The following is a 19,034-nucleotide window of genomic DNA, read 5'->3' on the forward strand; positions in this document are numbered from 1 at the left end:
AGAAGACAGACTCCTCCCCCCTCACACCTCCAGAGGAGCACAGCCCTGCCGACACCTTGATTTGAGTCTGGTGACATAGCCAAACAGACTTCTGACTAGGGAGTTATAAGATAACAAATTCATGTTATTCTAAATCACTACACGTGATACACAAGTACAGAAAACAGACACAGTGGTGAATGTCTACCCAAAAATTTTATAGAAGTTTATGAAGACAGGACATACTCACATTCTAAGTTTTCAATATAAAGGTTTTCAAACTCTCTCTCTATTTGACCAAACAGTTCCAGAAGTGTACTGCGAACCGAGGAAGGCAGCTTAGAATCCTGGAAAAAGGAAGATTCTGTTTAAAATGAAAAAGAAACTCTTTTCCAAAGTTAATTATCACGTCTTAAATTCTTATTTCTTATACATAAAATGCTTAAAGAACTTAACTTCACATCTATACAGACTACAAACGTAATAACTACAATCCAATGATATAAATGGTCACCCAGCATAATACAGGATTCAAAACCAAGCATTTCTTCAAAATAACATCATTTTTCTTTAACAAGGGAGGGAATAAGCCTACCTTATTCAAAAACTTCCAAATCTGTAGAGAAGGAAGACAGTTCCCATAAATGAAGTTTCATTATACAGTCTCTAAATTCTACCATACGATATTATAAGTTACTTGGAATAAGCTGTATACTAATAGAGGTGCTTTCATAGAGTCCTCCCATCTATTGTGCTTCAAGCACAATACTGGATATTTCTTATAACTATACTTAATACCTACAAGACTATGAGGAGGGAAACACAAGAAATCTGACTTGCAGTAGCAAAACGTGTCAGCTAAACAAAAACCTTACTGCATTAAGTGCCCAGGAGCACCACGCTCTTCATGCCTGCCTCCCCACGTGTTCTGCACACCTGCAGCCCTGTCCAAACCTCATGGGAAGCCCATGAGCAGAAGCAACACCTCTGCTGAATTTTTATGTATAAAGGTGTGGGCGGTGTCCTCAGCACCACCTGTGCTCACCAGCACATACGTCCTGGCCACTGCTGGTAATGAGGAAACTGCAGAGTCCACACTACACTCTCATCTCCAGAGGGCACAGCCTATGGCCTACTTTGTGTACCTCCCGCACTTAGAGTATTTTCAAAGAGAATTCTTCACAGAGATTTCTAAAATAAGGTTTCAAGATTTAACTGCTGCCAATGTTACTTTCTAAGGGACACTTCAAATTTACATGCAGCACAAACTCTCTAATGTTTAATGAGCTGCAAATAAAAATATCCAGTTTATTAAACTTCTCAGATTAAGTTTTTTTTTTTTTTAAAGGTTTTATTTATTTGACAGAGAGAAACACAGTCAGAGAGGGAACACAAGCAGGGGGAGTGGGAGAGGGAGAAGCAGGCTCCCCATGGAGCAAGGAGCCCAATGCGGGGCTCGATCCCAGGACCCTGGGATCATGACCCGAGCCGAAGGCAGACACTTAACCATCTGAGCCACCCAGGCACCCCTTCTCAGATTAAGTTCTTAGGAAGACAAAAATTTTAGGCAAAATGATCTCTAATGACAAACAGCTCAGCAATATCTTTGAAATCACATAATGTTCAAGTAAATTTAATAAGCTAATTAAAACTATATATGAAGCCACATGTTCACAACTGAAATCTGGCAGAATGGGTAACACAGCCTCCCTCAACATCCCTCTAAAGTACCAATGAAAAATATGAAAAAAAAAAAAGAAAACTTGAAATAACAATGAAAAGTCAAATAAACCATCACAATGAACATTTACCACACTATCCACCTTGCCTCATGGCCTTTGCATATTCTCTTCCCTCTCTGTGCCACGTTCTTCCTGCACCCTCGTCCAGCCAGTCCCCCTCGCACGAAGCACTTGGTGAGAAACCTTTCTGCGTCCTATAACTAGGCCAAATCCCCTCTTACTGTAGCCATTCCTACTCACGTACACCCACAGTGTTTTCAGATCCTTATTATTCAGTAAATGAAGTATCACATTTACTTGAGCAATAAATGCAGAATGTCATTGTAACTGGAGACAAAACTGGGATGTCAGCAATAACCTCACTTGATAATCAGGAAGCGAAATGTGCAGTGAAACGAAACCTCTTCCACTACATGAGAGCGCTCCAGGCTGGGCTATGGTCTCGTCCCATTTCATAGACCCTGATGGAGCGGTGCTGAGCTCTGGGCACCCCCTCAGAAAACTCAGGACAGAAAAGCTAGTGATTCGGCAAAGCTTCTAAACGCATGTGCACTTTGCCACATCAGCACATCAGGGATGCAGGAGGCCAGTCCACACGTGGTGCACACACAGACTCAGCAGTACTCTGCAAGCACGGGCCTTGCATCCCCACGCTGAGCCCTGCACTTCCTAAATGCTGCACTCATGAATCTAAGATGTGTAAAACTACCACCACTGCTCGTTCACACTACCTTCTCGTGGCAGGACACTGCTCCCCAACAAATCACTGTAACCTTGTCTGGAAAGTGAATCCACGGTAACTGGCCACGTGGATTCTCACGTGTCCCTCCATGTCCACCTCCACCTACCATGCCACCTGCTTGCAACAAGCACCCCTGCTACTGTCTTCCTGCTGCTGAACCAGACAGAGCACCACACGCCAGCCATCCACAAAACGCCTCCTCAACAAGAAGGAACCGTCTAGAGAGCCCTGAAGACACGAAGACCAGGACCCAACGAGCAGCGTGGCAGCCAGGCTGTTCAGCCTGCAGGCCTCTGAATGACCTTCAGAATTTCATTACCCTGAAATGCAATTACATACTTGTCCTACATCACAATGGAGGAGGGGCATTCAGAAGGCCAAGCAAAGAACACATTTACCTCAAACGGGAGTTAACTCCAGAAGATGCTAGCAAAGGAGGGTGTGGGATTTTCACTAGAAATGTAAATAAATCTAATAAAAAAAAAAAGTATACTAGACTGTTTACCTGCACTATCCAATATGGTAGCCAGTAGTCACATGTAGCTATTTAAATTTAAACGTAAATTAATTAAAATGTTAAAAATTCCTTAGGCACATTAGCCACCCATGTGTCTCCGTGTAGGCGTTACATTTGATGGTTGTTTTAATCAGTTATTAAGGGAAGAGGGGCTAGTTTTGTTTTGTATTGGTAACCCACTCTTTTTCTCTACTTTGGAGACCTCCATATATTTGGCTATTTCTGGAACATTACAAACACAATCAGCACTAACTCACCTGTCCTTCTAACATTTCTCTTGGCAGACCCGTCCTCTCTTGCTCCGAGCTGTTAGTTCTTCGTATAGAAAGGCTGTGAGATTTGCGTTTCTGTTTTGCTTGGCGAGCAGTGGAGCAACTCCCGCTTTCTGTGGGCATTACTTCTAGAAGGTGATGTCCCAGTCGCTCCTGCAATAAGCTAAACAAAAGCAGGAAAAACAAGTACTTAATTTCTGATATGGCAAACCAAAATGAAGGAAAAATAGAAGACAATAATTACTTTTTTTTTTAAATGAGATGAATTTTTTTTAAGATTATTTATTTGACAGAGACAGCGAGAGAGGTAACACAAGCAGGGGGAGTGGGAGAGGGAGAAACAGGCTTCCTGCGGAGCAGGGAGCCTGACGCGGGGCTCGATCCCAGGACCCTGAGATCATGACCTGAGCCAAAGGCAGTCACTTAACAAACTGAGCCACCCAGGTGCCCCGACAATAATTACTTTCAATTCCAAACTTCATTCTTCACTCCGGCAATATTTACTATTTAATTTAGAAAGTAACAAATTAACCTTTTTTTAGATAAAGACCCCAGCCTTTGTCAAACAGGTAACTTTTTATCAAATTTGATTATCAAGTTTTTGAAGGGCTTAAAGAACAAGTCTCCCTTAACCAACTTTCCCCAACCTCAGCCTACTCCCCAGAGAACCAATTCTAATCACACGTTCTAGACCACATATCCTAGAGCAATGCTGTCCAAGAGAAATGCAATGCAAGCCACACATAACGGCAAATTTTCTAGTAGCCACATTTAAAAAAGTAAAAACAGGTGAAATCACTTTTAATGATTTATTTAGCCAACTGTGTCTAAAATACTATCACTTTAGGCAACATGAAAAACACGATCTGCCAAGCTATTCTCCAAAGCAGCTATAACCTCGTACATTCCCATTAGCGATGTAGGAGATTCTATTCTCCATAGGCTCATTTGGTATGTTCACTATGTTTTCATTTCAGTGGCTCTGACAGGTGTGCAGTATTGTGTCACGGTCTTCACACACACTTCCCTGGTGGCTGGTGATACTGTACATCTTTCCATGTACTTATCTGCGGTCTAAATACCCTTCTTAGGGAAATGTCTTCTCCCATCTTTTGCCCATCTTCTAATAGGACTTTGGGTTTTTACTGTTGAGATTTGAGAGTACTCCATATATCCTTCATGAGTTACGTGTCAGGTGTGCGGGTTACCAAGCTTCCCCCAGTCTTTTACCCTAACAGGGTTTTTCACAAAGCAAAACTTTTAAATTTTGATGAAATCCCACTGATCTTTCTCCAATGGATATTTTAGAGTCACATCTAAGAACTTTTTATCAATCCTAGCTCCTAAAAATTTTTTCTTCTTAAAATTTTAGTTTTATACATTATATTTAAATTTACGAGCTACTCTGGGTTGATATTTGTATTAAGGCATAAAGTTTAGGTCCAGGGGTATTTTTGTTTTGGGTTTTCTTGTTTCTTTCTTTGCTGAGGATATCCAATTATTCCAGCACCACATGTTGAAAACTATCCATCCTACATTGAGTTGAGAAAATTTGGCATCTTGGTCAAAAATCAATTGGCTATACTTAGGTGAGATTATTTCTTGGTTCTCTATTCTGTTCACCTGATCTATGTATCTCTCTCTCTACAAATAACACAGTATTTAAGTTTTATTTAAGTAATCTCTATACTCAACGTGGGACTCGAACTCATGACCCCAAGTTCAAGAGCCAGATGGTCTTCCAACTGAGCCAGCCACGCACCCCTGCCAATAACATGGTCTTGATTACTGTGCTGTCTTGAAATCATTAGTGATTCCTATCACTTAAATCTTTTTCAAAATTGTCTAAGCTATTCTAGTTCCTTTACCTAGCCATATAAATTTGGAATAATCTTTCCCATACCTACAAAAATAAAAATCTTCATGGAATTTTAACAGGAATTCTGTATAATCTGTTCCTCAATTTGGAGAGAAGTGGCACCTTTATCATGTTGAGCCTCCCAATCTATGAATACAGTATATGCCTCAGTTCATTTAGATCATCTTTTCTTCCCTCAGTTTTATAGATTTCCACAAAGAAGTCCTACGTATATCTTTTCGAATTTACACTGAAGTCTGTGCTTTTATTTTCTGAGTAATGTTAAATAACATTGTATTATTTCCATTTTGTGTTAATTGCTAGTATCCTACACTGTTGTTGAAGTCATTTATTAGTTCTAGGAGATTTTTTATAGATTCTTTGGCATTTTTTATGTAGACTATTATGTCATCTAAAAAAAAAAGAACAGGGGTGCCTGGGTGGCTCAGTCATTAAGTGTCTGCCTTTAGGTCAGGTCATGATCCCGGGGTCCTGGGATCAGGCCCCACATCGGGCTCCCTGCTCCGTGGGAAGCCTGCTTCTCCCTCTCCCACTCCCCCTGCTTGTGTTCCTGCTCTCACTGTGTCTCTCCCTGTCAAATAAATAAATAAATAAATTTTTTAAAAAAGAACAGTTTTATTTCTTCCTTTCTGATCTGTAGGCCTTTATTTCCTTTTCTTATTGATCTGGCTAGAAATTCCAGTACTATGCTGTAAACAGTGACAACATCCTTGTTTGATCTCAAGGTAAAAAAACTGTTTCTGACCATTAAGTATGACGCTAGCTATAGGTCAATTGCAGATTTTGTCTACTGAGATGAGAAGGCTCCCCCCTTCCTAAGTCTCACAAATGCGTTGTATTTTGTCATCTGTTTTTTCTGCATCACCTAATGGTATGGCTTTTCTTTAGCCTGTTAACAGATCAATTACACTGATGATTTTCAAATGCTAATCCAAATTTGCATGTACAGGTAAACCCCACTTGTTCCTAGTATACAAGTCAATCTCTGTTCTCTCATTTTGTTTTCTTTTTTCTGCCTTCCTGTGGGTTACTTGAACATTTTTTAGAATTTCATTTTGAAGATTTTATTTATTTGACAGAGAGACACAGTGAGAGAGGGAACACAAGCAGGGAGAGTGGGAGAGGGAGAAGCAGGCTTCCCGCTGAGCAGGAAGCCTGATGTGGGACTCGATCCCAGGACCCTGGGATCACGGTAGAATTTTCATTTTGATTTAAGGTATAGTTTCTGAGTTTACCTCTTTTGTATAACTTTCTTTAGTGATTGTTCTAGGTATTAAATTCTCACAACTATCACAGTCTGATTATCAACATTTTACCAGTTCACAGTAATGTGTAGAAACCTGACCTTCTTATCTCCTTACACTCTCCCACTTGTAACAGCCAAGTGAAATACTTCCTCTATATACACTGAGAACATCAAGAGCTATGCTTCAACCTTCAAACATGAGTATCTACCGAATTTACCAGTATGTTTCCTCTTTCCATTGTTTGTACTTCCTTCCTGGTGTTCCCAGATTGCTTTATGTCATTTCCGTTCCGTTGAAAGAAATTCCTCTATCTATTATCTTAGGATAGGTCTGCTGGTGACCGATCACGTGAAGGAGGTTTTCACTTGATACAGAATTGAGTTGACTGTTCTTTTCCTTCAGCACTTGAAAAATATGCCATTTCCTTATGGCCTCTGTGGTCGCTGATGAAAAATCCACTGTCAAATTGTTTTTCCACTAATGGTAAAGTGACATTTCTCTCTCACTGCTTTTTTGTCTTTAGTTCTCAGAAGTTTGACTACAATGTGTCTTAGCATGGATTTCTTTGAGTTTATCTTCTCCGGGTTTCATTAAGCTTCTTGATTCTGTAGGTTTATGGCTTGCCAGATTTAGGAAATATTCAGCCAGTATTTCTCCAAACACATTTTCAGCCCCACTGTCTTTCTCCTCTTTCTGGGATTATAACAAGAACAATAGGTCTCTTGTCAAAGTTCCACAGGTCCCTGATAATACGTTCACTTTCTTCCAGGCTAGTTTCTCCCTGTTGTTCAAGGTGGGTAATTTCTATTCAGTCTTTCCTCTACCCTCTCCATTCTGCTGTTCAGCCATCCACTGGGTTTTTCGTTTGAATTATACTTTTCAGTTCTAAATTTCCATTTGTTTCTTTATATCCCATGTTTTCATCTTGAGATTTTTTCATTTGTTTCAAACATCACTAATTGCTCACTGACACATATTCATTTTGGCTGCCTTAAAATCCCTGTCAAATCATTCTAACATCTGCAACATCTCTGTGTTGCTGTCAGTTGTCTTTTCTCATTCAAACTGAGATTTTCCCAGTTCTTCATATGACATATAATTTTCAACTGAAGCCTCAACATTTTGGGTTTCATGTTACCAGACCCGAGATCTGATTTAAGTCTTCTATTACAGCAGGCCTCTAACGATGATGTCCCAGCAATTTCTTGTTTCTGCCAGGTAAACTGCAAAGGTGGAGATGGAAGTCAGGGTTCTCTGCTCAGCCTCCGCTGACCCTGGGTGGAGATACGCCTCATTGCTGCTGAGTGGGGTGAGAGTTACATCTCCCTTGGCCTCCACTCACACCACCCTGACTGCACCATAGGTCTTTGTTACTAAACCCTACGTGGCCTCATTAGCACCGAGTGGTGGTGAAATTCCTGAATCCCTACTAGGTTTCCTCTAACGCCACCCCAGCAGGAAGAGCATGTTTTCATCACCCAACAAGATGAGAATCCCACCTGCTCACCCAGCCTTCCCTAATACCACCCAGCAGAGAGTGTCACCTCAACACAGCTTTTCAAGGGTAAAAGCCTAGATTCTCCATCCAGCCTTAGACAGAAGAGTGATGAGGGTAGGTGCTGCAGTGTTTTCTAGAAGTGTTCTGCCTCCGGGGCTTTTCCTTTCCTGGTCTTTTGACTAGAGAGCAGGCTTTTCTTGGGTCCTCTGAGGTGAGCCCTTTGGTGTTGCTGGGTTGTGACCTCTTCAGGCCCAATTCTGGGATATATGAGGCAAAAAAGAAAATCCAGGGAACTCAGCTCTGTATCATTTCTGAGGTCCCAATATACCAATATCACTGTACTTCCTTCTCTCCACCTTTCAGTCTTTTATGTGTTTTATATATACTGCCCAGTGTTTTTAGATATACTTAGTGGAATAGGGAAATACCTCTACTCTATCTTTCCATAAGTACAAAATCAGAGACCTTTTGTATCTCAAATTATGTATGTGTAGACCTTGTGTTAGTATGGCAACAAGAAAGTAAATCGTGTTTTACAACACACTAAAAATTTTCAAATAGGTTAACTAATTCTGTGTTTTTAGGTTTAAAATTCTGAAATTTGTGAATTTATTAAAATTATCACCTATTTTCTATAGCATTATGTAAACCACATTCAACTATCCAATCTAAAAAAAAGAAGGAAATAGGAATAAAATAACTATTTCTTTTATCTCTAAAATTCTCATTTGGTTTTCTTTTTAATCTTCTATTTCTCTCACTTTTTTGGATATTCTATTTGTCAAAGCAAATCACAAGGGCAACGCAGACTCAAGTGGAGGGCAAACAGACTTAACCTACTGAAAGAAAAAGAATGAGAAAGAACTTGTAGACATCTTTAATCCATCACACATTACTCCATTTACAAATTCTGGCTATACAATGAATAACTTTTTGCTTCCCTAAAAAATGTCAGTGAATGGAACTAGTTTTGCCACTTCAAATACATAGCGGAGTAAAATAGATATAAATAATCCAGTTAAGTTAAACACCTACTAGGAATAAAATCCAAAGAAGAGCACAACAGTTAATTAGTTTTAGAGCCATGCAACCCCCACCCCCAACTCTTCAAAGCATTGGCTCGGCTTCACCATGAAGCCTCGGCTTAAATGTTACCTCCTCAAAACAGCTTCCTTTGGCCACTGCAAGTCACAGCACTGTATGATCCTCATCACCTCCACACCTAGATCTTATTTGTGGTTTACTCACTTAATGAATGTTTTCCCCACAACACCACCAATGTCCCACCTGGGACATTATTTGGGCTCTCACTACTGTACTTGGGCCAACCATGTGGCCTGACATAAATACATCCCAAAATATTTGACGAATGTATAAGTGAATGAATGAATGAATGAATGAACACATCTATCACCAACTAGCTGTGCAACCTTGGTCAAGTTACTTAACCACATTCTTAAGGCTTAATTTTGTCATCTTTAAAAGCACAGACAGCAACAGCACTTCTTTCTTTCTTTAAGTCATGCACCAAATATTCTTCAGCTCATGAACGCATTAGGTACTAGGAATACAGCAGTGAACTAAACAGACTTGGTCCCTACTTTCATGATTTAGACTCTAAAGGTCATTCTGAGATGACCTTAAAGGTCATCTCAGAATTGATTACAGAAATTATAAGTTGTGGTGACTGCTCTGAAAGATATACAAATATTATGAGAAGACACAAGCTAAAGAGCAAGATTTTTCCAAGAAACTGACATTTAAATTGAGACAGAAGAATTAGTGTGAACCATGTGGAAAGAGAGAGGGGGAGTGGGTATTCCTAGAACAGGAACAGCATGTGCAAATACCTTGAGCTGGGAATGACACTAATTAACCAGAAATACTAAAAAAGAAATAATGTGGCTAAAGCATAGCAAACAATGGAGAGAATAGTACAAGTGGGAGAGGGAGGCTTAGAGTCTTTTAAGTTTAGATTTTATCCTAAAACAAAAACGAAGCCATGTTGTAAAAATAAAGTGACACTAGATTTGCATGAAAAATCACTCTTCCTGCTGTGCAGAAAACACATGGAAAAATCATATGACTAGGAATGGGGAAGCCAATTAGGAAGTTACTAAAGCAGTATAGGCAATTAATGATGACCCTTAAGATTAGAAGGGTACATGAATGGATTTGGGGTGGGGAGGACAGGTGGGGTAGAAGAGAGGTGTCAAGAACAGCCCTCATTTCTGAGGTAAGAAGTAGGTGAAAAAGAGATCAGATTATTGAGGTATTGAGATATTGAGGCAGCAGATTTGCAGAAGAAATCAAGAATTAAATATTGAAGGTATTATGTTTGCAATGCCTCTGAATATCTAAAACACAGAAGAGGCAGAAAGTACACAAGTCTAGAGATGAAAAGAGAACTGGACCAAATTTATAAATCTGGGAGAGGTCTACACTGAAAGTGGAGATAGGCATTTTGACCCCATCATGCCTCCAGATTCTATGACTTACCAAATAATACTCTTAATAAGATAAAAAAAAAAAAAAGCTTACAATAAGCATTATGTAATTATAAGCAACATGTAATAAAACTGGCACTCCCTCAAATGACATAGGAAAAATTATTTTTTTAAAGTAGAATCATTTTAGGGGCGCCTGGGTGGCTCAGTTGTTAAGCGTCTGCCTTCGGCTCAGGTCATGATCCCGGGGTCCTGGGATCGAGCCCCACATCGGGCTCCCTGCTCCGCGGGAAGCCTGCTTCTCCCTCTCCCACTCCCCCTGCTTGTGTTCCCTCTCTCGCTGTATCTCTCACTGTCAAATAAATAAAAAATCTTTAAAAAAAAAAAAAAAACTCAGTTGTTAAAGTAGAATCATTTTAAATAACTGATTCAATCTTAAATCATGTTTCATTTTCACAGTAGATGGAAAATTATTATTTTTAAAGATTTTATTTATTTATCTGACAGAGAGAGAGAGCACAAGCAGGGAGAGATGCGGGGCTCTCGAGGCTCAATCCCAGGACCCTGGGATCATGACCCGAGCCAAAGGCAGATGCCTAACCAACAGATGCCTTAACCACCCTGGTGCCCCAATGGAAAAATGATTTTTGACTGAAAAATTAAAGAACAAATTTTTTTATGAAATTTAAGTCTGAAAATTTTGAGCTAGAGAAATTAGAGATGGCTGAAATAAAGACATAATGCAAAACAATGGCAGAATCTATAATTGGCAGAATTTTATATACACAAAGATTACATCAATATTAAATTTGACAAATTTGAATATAACAAAACTAAATTGTTAAACAATTCATATTATCCCACTTAAAAGAGTATTTCAGTAATTTTTTTTAGTGGAAACATTTAGAACTATTGAATTGTGCCACATAAAAAATTGGCCAAAACACCAAACTGACTTAATGGAACCTTACCCAGAAATTATATTCTTCATAAAAAGAAAGAGGTAGACATAATTCTGTTTCAGTGATTACACATATTAAATTAGTAAGTTCATAAAGCATCTCAGTTGTCAAAATCATTAACACTATAACAGTTACCTTGCAGTTTATAAGTCACATTTTGTAAAGGAGGAAAATATCAAAACCCTGTGAAAAAGATCCTAATGGAGCCATAAAGAGGAGACTTTATCTGCAGACATTTCAATCAAGTAAATAACAGAGTAAAGGTCTCTTCTTCCGTCTCTGAAGACGTGCATCAGTGCTAATACTCTGCTAAGTATCAGAAGGAAGGTCTAGCACATTCTGAAGATTCACAAGTTGGTTATATAAAGTGCAAGAAGGGCAACACCAACCTTCCTTTCACCTCAAAGTCGTAGGCTTTTCAGGTTATTATTCTTTTTCAGTTTTTAAGTAATCTCTACACCCCACATGGGGCTCAAACTCACAACCCCAAGATCAAGAGTCTCACACTCTACCAACTGAGCCAGGCAGGCGCCCCTCAAAATTGTAGATTTTGAATCAATGGTTTTCTGTCTTAAGTATCATACCACTGGCTTTCCAGACATTATACCTTCAGTAAGAAATAAGCAGTCTTCTACACAACTAACTTTAAAAATCATCACCCTCTGGGGGTGCCTGGCTGGCTCAAGCTGGAAGAGTGTGTGACTCGATCTCAGGGTCAAGCCCTATGTTGGGGTGTAGAGATTACTTAAATAAATAAAATTTTAATAAACAAATCTTCACCCTCTGCCTTGCACTGAGGCTTGAACCTCCCTCCTCCCCATGAGCCCCATATAGTGTTGTTCTGGCCTTTGCTTGTTTTTCTCATTCCACCACACAGTCCATACACTAAGCTTTTCACATTGATCCATTTCCAACCAAATACGTACACTTCACACAATTACAAATTATAAATCTGGAACAAGAACCTGGCATCAAATGGAGATCTTTCATCCTGAGTGATTTTATCCCTTAGGACCTTTCTAAGCTCTGTGAAGTGCCATCTCAACGATGGGCTCGTAATGCCTGTGCCAAGCACTGTGTTATTAACACTTGAAGACGACCCCGCGAATTCAAGTTCTGCCTCTTCCACTCAGGTCTTCAGCCATATTCACCATTCTTCAGAAACTGTGAAGTGGTAGGTTCCTCTAGTTTTTTGTTATAACCTATTTCCAATTTCTTCTTTTTTTTCTTTTGTTAATCTTTCCAACACAATTTTCTTCCTGAACCTTTTTTAAAATTTTACTCTTGTCCTCTTTATTTACATCCTCTCCCTCCTCCAGCAGTCTACCCGGGTGCCAACACTACTTCCTTTCACACCAGACCCTCCAGGGAGAACAAACCCCTTCACCTCAGCATGGATCAGTATTAGTATAAATCCTATATAAATGTTTGAAAAGTTTAGGGTGTTTTCAGGTTGAGATCATAGAGAGAAGCAAGGAAATTGCAGGTGTTTGCAAAAGGAATACTGAACTGATACAGCATGGACTCTAAGCTAGACAAAGAGGGAAGCGCAGTTAGAAAGTACTGCAAAGACACCGGTAATGGATGGGCAGGTCCCCCTGAGACGGAAGAACTGCTACAAAGGTGTGGTGTGAGGCTCACAAGGGTCAGTAAGAACAGCCACTATTGTTCCAACAACCCTGTGAGGCACAGTTCCCAAATGTTCAACAGGCCAAACACTTTAGTAAACTGGTCATAGAACTGTAAAGGGGAAGGGCGCCTGGGTGGCTCAGCGGGTTATGCAGCTACTTTCGGCTCAGGTCAAGATCCCAGGGTCCTGCTCAGCAAGGAGCCTGCTTCTCCCTCTGCCTCTGCCTCTGCCTGCTGCTCCCCCTGCTTGTGCTCTCTCGCTCTCTGTCAAATAAATAAATAAAATATTAAAAAAAAAAAAAAAAAAAGGAACTGTAAAGGGGAGAAGAAAAAAAAGCGGGCCCTGAAGGGGCAGGGAGAAGGGAAAAAAGAACAGAATTGAAAAGGGGAAAAAAATGTCTTTACTCTAAAAATAATCTACTGTAACCAATGTTAAAAGCTGTGCCCTTTTACCTAAATATAATCAAAAACAAATATCTGAAATTCCGAAAGATAATTATATTTCTTCAAAATATTCATACTAACCCACTATTATAGGGCATTAAACAGGTTTATGGGAAAAAATCCTACTTTTTTTAAAAAACATTTTCAAGGAATTATAAATAGTTCCCTCCAAAAACCCAACCTCCCTAACCCACTATTCAAATACGTAGGTTTAATATAAAGTCTGCACAACTCATGTGCCACACACACATGACCCCGTATACAAAACATTACTCACATTCTCATACCCGATGGGTTTTTGGTTTTTTTTTTTTTAAGATTTTTTATGGGGCACCTGGGTGGCTCAGATGGTTGGGCGTCTGCCTTCCGCTGGGGTCATGATCCCGGGGTCATGGGAGCCTAGGGTCGGGCTCCCTGCTCCGTCGGGAGCCTGCTTCTCTCTCTGCCTCTGCCTCTCTCTCTCTCTCCCTGTCTCTCATGAATAAATAAATAAAATCTTTAAAAAAAAAATTTTTTTTTTTATTTATTTATTCATGAGAGACAGGGAGAGAGAAGCAGAGGGAGAAGCAGGCTCCCAAGGAGGAGGGAGCCCGACGCGGAGCTCGATCCAAGGACCCCGGGATCATGACCCGAGCCGAAGGCAGACGCTTAACCATCTGAGCCACCCAGGCGCCCCCGGTGGGACTTTTAAACATTTTCTTTTAGCAAAAAAAGAACACTTAAGTGCTTAATTTCATGAACGTTAATCATATGCAAAAGAATGATTAAATAATGTAATGTGTGTGGCATTTAACAATATCAAATGTGATTTTCCACAAGCCGTTCAGTACAGCTCTCCCTAACACGTTATTGTTACAGCGCTGTGCTGCGAATTCCTGGCGGGCTGGAACAGCAAACTCAACTGCTCCGCAGCATCTATGGAGAGAGGCACCTGCAGAAATGTGCCATCAGTCTTAACCTGCGGACAGTGTTTTGTCACTCATCCACACGGTGAACTGGGGGACACCACTAATCGGAAGATGACCACCAAGATTTTCAAGTGCAAGTGCAAAAAGCAAGTGAACAGCCTACCAGAGCCACCCAAAGGAAGCTGCCAAGAGGCTGAGACAAGAGAAAGGAAGCGCTCTCACTAAAGTTCTCCCGTGTCCAGGACTTCGGAAGAACGCGTGGCACACACATCATAACATGACCTTCTCCATATCAAGACGCGGCTCGGAAAGGTCGCGCAGCTGCTGTGCAGTGCGGCCGGGGTCCGCTGCTCTCCCCGCTGGTTGGGCCCAGCGCAAGGAGGACTCAGCGCCCGCACGACTAACCCCTAGGCCAGGCCGCGCCAGCCCTGCGGAGCCCAAGCCCGCGCGCGGAGCGGGGCGGCCGGGCGCGGAGAAGACACTCCGGAGGCACGGGACCACCTCGGAGGCACACAATTCCGGGGACATTTCTAAGGTCACACCTAAGAGGCCACCATCCTGGATTTACGGGGCGCTCGCTGGAACGGAAATAGATGAAACTTCCCGAGTCGCCGCGCTCTCCCACGACAGGCTCAGCTTCAGCTCACCGGGCTGGGTACGGGAGCCTGCTGCTGCGAGACTGGGCTACCGGACCTTTCAGCTCCTGCCCACCACGTAACCTGGGTCTCTGAGCGAGGCGCCATCCCCCCGCCCCGGACCGACCCCAGCCCTCCATCGACAGCAAGGACCAGGGCACGCGGGGTCGGGAGTGGAGGGCGGGCGCAAGGCAGCCATAGGCCCCGCGGGCACGCCCCCAGTCCCGCTCGGAAGCCATGGCCCCCTGCACCCCGGGTACCCCTCGGGGGTGGAAGATGACCGCCCGGCACTCACCTGTCCTGCCGCCACCGTGCCCGCCGACCCCCAATGCCAACCGGGCCCTGCGCTGCAGCCTGCCCGTTCCCAACCACGCGGCGCCCGCGACAGACTGGGAGACGCAGGACCCCGAATCTCCGCCCTGACGCGGCCCAACGACCCGGCAGCCCGACGCCCTGCACTTCCGGCGCTGCCGGAAGCTCCGGCCTCGCCTCGCGCCCAGGCCGCCGGAAGTCCCGCGACGACCTCCGCCCCGCGCCGGAAGTCCCTTCCGCGGCCTCCGTCTCAGCGGCGACCGCCGGAAGTCCAACCCCCGCCCTGCGCTCGCGCCGGAAGTGCTGCGCCCGCCCGCGCTGGCCGTGCCCCGGCGCGCGGGGAACCCGGGGCAGTGGGGGCGCGGGGGCGCTCCTGTGCGTCCGTGACTGCCCGCCCCTACCCCACGGGCCAGGTGCTCGCCCGAAGGTGCGCCCGGAAGAGCCGAGCCGTGGACTGGGAGGAGCGGGGCGCCGGCACTCGCAGGGAGCCCGCGGGCGCGGCCCCCGGTACTCACTGCGGCGGGCTCCCGCGGGGGTCCTCGACCCCCACAGGTTCGCGTCCATCGGCTCGGGTCGGGGGGATCGCTGTCGGGCGTCCAGCCCTGTGTGCTCCCCGCGGCCGCAGGGTTGCCGGCCGCGACTCTTCCCCGCAGGGCTGTGACGGAGGCTGCCGGTCCGCACGGGCTCCCGGTGGAGGTAGAACTATTAATATTTCAGCTTATCTGCAGAGGATGACTCATCCACTTTCCTTTCTGAAATATTTGTTCGCCATTGGCTAAAAAGAAAAAACAAAATCAGCTGCTCACTGCAAAAGGTGGGACTTGCTCGTCTTTGATCTAGGTTGGAAAAGGGACATAATGGACTGGAGACCTTAAATGAGCGACCACCCTCCGCTTTACAAACAACTCTGCCTAGGCGTTTAAAGCTGACCTACAGTAAATGAAAAGCAAGAAAACATTTTCCTGATATGTGGGTCAACATTCTCACTCCTTCCTTTAAAAACGAAAGCTCGCCATTCAAATTCAAGAAGCCCTCATAAGATGATTGAACAAGAAACAAATTTAACATTTTGGGATCCAAATAACCACAAACTAGAATAAATCCTGAAGTTATTTACACATTTAGTAAAAGCTCAGTTTAGCACTAAGAAACCCTTCTGTAAGGGTTTCAGACTTCTGGAGATTGTGGCAAACATTTCACCAGGAGGAGAGTTTTCCTCTACCCTTCAAGGTTCTTCTGGCTGGTGGAAGAGTTATAGTGAAGACATAAGACAGATTAGCAGGAGAATATCAAATTTAATTATAATTATGCATGTATGAGAATCCACATAAACATGAGAGATTCCAAAGACAGTCAAAATGAGGTTCATAGGTCACCCTGAACCTAGGAGAAGGGAGTGTGGGACTTAGAAGAGCAACTCATAGGAGGGTGGAACATAAATGTTTGCTAAGTGGCTCAGTAGCACTGGGACACAGAGAGGACTTTGATGAAACAGTCGCCCAGGAGCAATGGGACACAGGACTTTGATAAAACAGACCTAGCTAGTTCCCTCCCTGTTCACTGGGGGCTTGACGGCTTCCCAATGCTTAAAGACTTTTTCTTTTTGTCTTTTTTTTTTTTAGATTTATTTACTTCACAGAGGGAGAGCGTATGCACTCACAAGTAGGGGGAGGGGGAGAAGCAGGCTCCCAGCAGGCTCCGAGGGAGCCCAATATGGGACTCGATCCCAGGACCCTGGGATCATGACCTGAGCCGAAGGCAGATGCTTAACCAACTGAGTCACCCAGGTGCCCCAGGACTTTTCTGATTAAATTAGTGGTGATGTTAACAAAGGTGATTGGTACTGAATAATGAAATGTGTCAACATTTGCAAGATCTGCTTAATTAGTGAAGTAATATTTTCCAAGTGACCCAATATTACAAAATCATGCATGAGAAAATACGCAAACTTTCAGTCCAAAACAATGAATGTTAATTTAACAGTATAAAATGTTCATTGATGTGCTTTTGATGTAGGAAAGACATTAGGGTTTGAAGCCCACAGCCAAGAAAGTTCTTAAGATATCTTTGGTGCAAAAAGGTGGTTTTATTAAAGCACAGGGAAGGGACCCATGGGCAGAAAGAGCTGCACCTGGGTCATGAGGAGTGGCCCATGATACACTTTCAAGTTGGGAGGGGGTTGGGGATAGCATGTCTCTAAGGAATTTTGGAAGCAAGGTTTCCAGGACGTTGAGGAGGCTAGTATTGTTGGAAAAAGGTTATTTATTACTGTCTAGTAAAACCTGAGTCATGAGACCCTTCAGATGTATATCGGTGGACCATATGCTTGGGGAGTTGGGGGGAAGGTGATTACCAACATGTATTTTGGGGGGTTTAGGGTTAAAGGAAATTTCTAAAGGAATTTTTATGTGTTAAAGTAGACTCACAGGATCCTGGGGATTGGGCGAAGGTTGCCTTTTGCCCTTAGCAAAGTATTAACATCAAGGCAGTTGAGTCCCTAGAGGAATATCACTCTGCCTGTTTCAAGGACTTGTTAATGGGCTGTAGATAGTAATTTAATAATTTCTCTTTTGCCTTTGTTTCCCACATCAGTTTCAGATTCCATATAGCAAATATCCTTTAAAAACCACTACCTGTGGTTATTATCAAAAAAGAATAACCATGGGGGCGCCTGGGTGGCTCAGTCGGTGAATCGGCTGCCTTCGGCTCAGGTCATGATCCCACGGTCCTGGGATCGAGTCCCGCATCAGGCTCCCTGCTCGGCGGGGAGCCTGCTTCTCCCTCTCCCTCTGCCTGCCTCTCTGCGTACTTGTGCTCTCTGTCAAATAAATAAATAAAATCTTTAAAAAAAAAAAAAAAAGAATAACCATGATAATCTGAAAAGGCTAATAAAATACTTGCCAATTTTCCAGCCTATTTGTGTGAAGCAAGATTTTCTTCGTAGACTTAAGCCAATACAATGTGTAACAGCTATCTTCTCTTGTCAGACATGAGATATTTGCAAAATGTAAACAAAATCTCCCACAAACCTCTTCTGATTTGTTTGCAAAACAATTATTTATTAAAATGTTATGTCAGTATGTAGTGTATTTATCATTTTTAAGTGAATTAACAAATAATATATCAGTCTTAATATTTTTAATATAGTAAATAAGCATAGATACAAACAACAGTAAGCAAAAGCTCTTTAAGTTCTCAGTAAATTCTAAGACGGTAAAGGTGTCCTGAGACCAAAAAGTTTGAGGACCCCTGCACGTCACTTCGCTTAGCAGTAATAATTCAATATTTTAAATTTCACAGGCACAAGAGGAAGGAACTTGAGCTATGTAGACATTTTATAATTATTTAAAAATTGAGAAATAATTTCATATGTAATCTGAATTAAGATGCTCTTAATATATAACCACACTTTATGCAATGTATTTAAATAAGTGAATGATTGTTACCTGATGGCAAATTTAGTAATTTAAATAATTTAAAAATTTTAATAGATAAATGAATTTTTTTAATTAGTAAGTTAATAACTTTTAATACTTAATATTTTAATATTCAGTGGGTGTGATGTATGCGGGGACATGTTGGGTATAGGGTGGGGGGTCTGTGAGGAATGTGGGTGTGATGTGCGAGGTGTGATGTGTTCGGTCTGTGGGGATGTGTGTGGGGTGTGGATGTGATGTGAAAGGTGTGATGTGTTGGGTCTGTGTGGGGTGAGGATGTGGGGTCTGTGTGTGGTGGTGTGTGGGGTGAGGGGTGTGACTGTTGGTCTGTGTGTGAGGGTGTGTGGGGTGAGGATGTGGGGTGAGGGGTGTGATGGGTGTGTG

The 19,034-nt window shown here is 42.6% G+C and overlaps 2 protein-coding genes across 4 annotated transcripts in view; one reads left to right on the top strand and one right to left on the bottom strand.

Moving 5' to 3' along the window:
- The window catches only part of WDR37 (WD repeat domain 37), a 55,636-nt gene extending 39,756 nt beyond the window's left edge, over nucleotides 1-15,880 (bottom strand). For 2 of the 3 annotated variants that reach the window (XM_035021746.1, XM_035021744.1), the window contains exons 1-3: nucleotides 15,197-15,386; nucleotides 3,238-3,415; nucleotides 230-326 (exon numbers count right to left, since the gene is read on the bottom strand). In XM_035021746.1, the coding sequence (XP_034877637.1) occupies nucleotides 230-326; nucleotides 3,238-3,375 (235 nt within the window). In that variant the 5' untranslated portion in view covers nucleotides 3,376-3,415; nucleotides 15,197-15,386. Of the gene's footprint in view, nucleotides 1-229; nucleotides 327-3,237; nucleotides 3,416-15,196; nucleotides 15,387-15,728 lie in introns of those variants that run through there. The other variant, XM_035021745.1, reaches the window with a different exon arrangement.
- Nucleotides 15,773-19,034, top strand: part of IDI1 (isopentenyl-diphosphate delta isomerase 1) — an 8,049-nt gene continuing 4,787 nt past the window's right edge. The window contains exon 1 of the mRNA XM_035021748.1: nucleotides 15,773-15,909. The gene's annotated coding sequence lies outside the window, so the exon portion shown is untranslated. The remainder of the gene's footprint in view (nucleotides 15,910-19,034) is intronic.

Source organism: Mirounga leonina, unplaced genomic scaffold (assembly GCF_011800145.1).
Source record: "Mirounga leonina isolate KUSES-001 unplaced genomic scaffold, KU_Mleo_1.0 Mir_175, whole genome shotgun sequence".
Lineage (NCBI taxonomy): Eukaryota > Metazoa > Chordata > Mammalia > Carnivora > Phocidae > Mirounga > Mirounga leonina.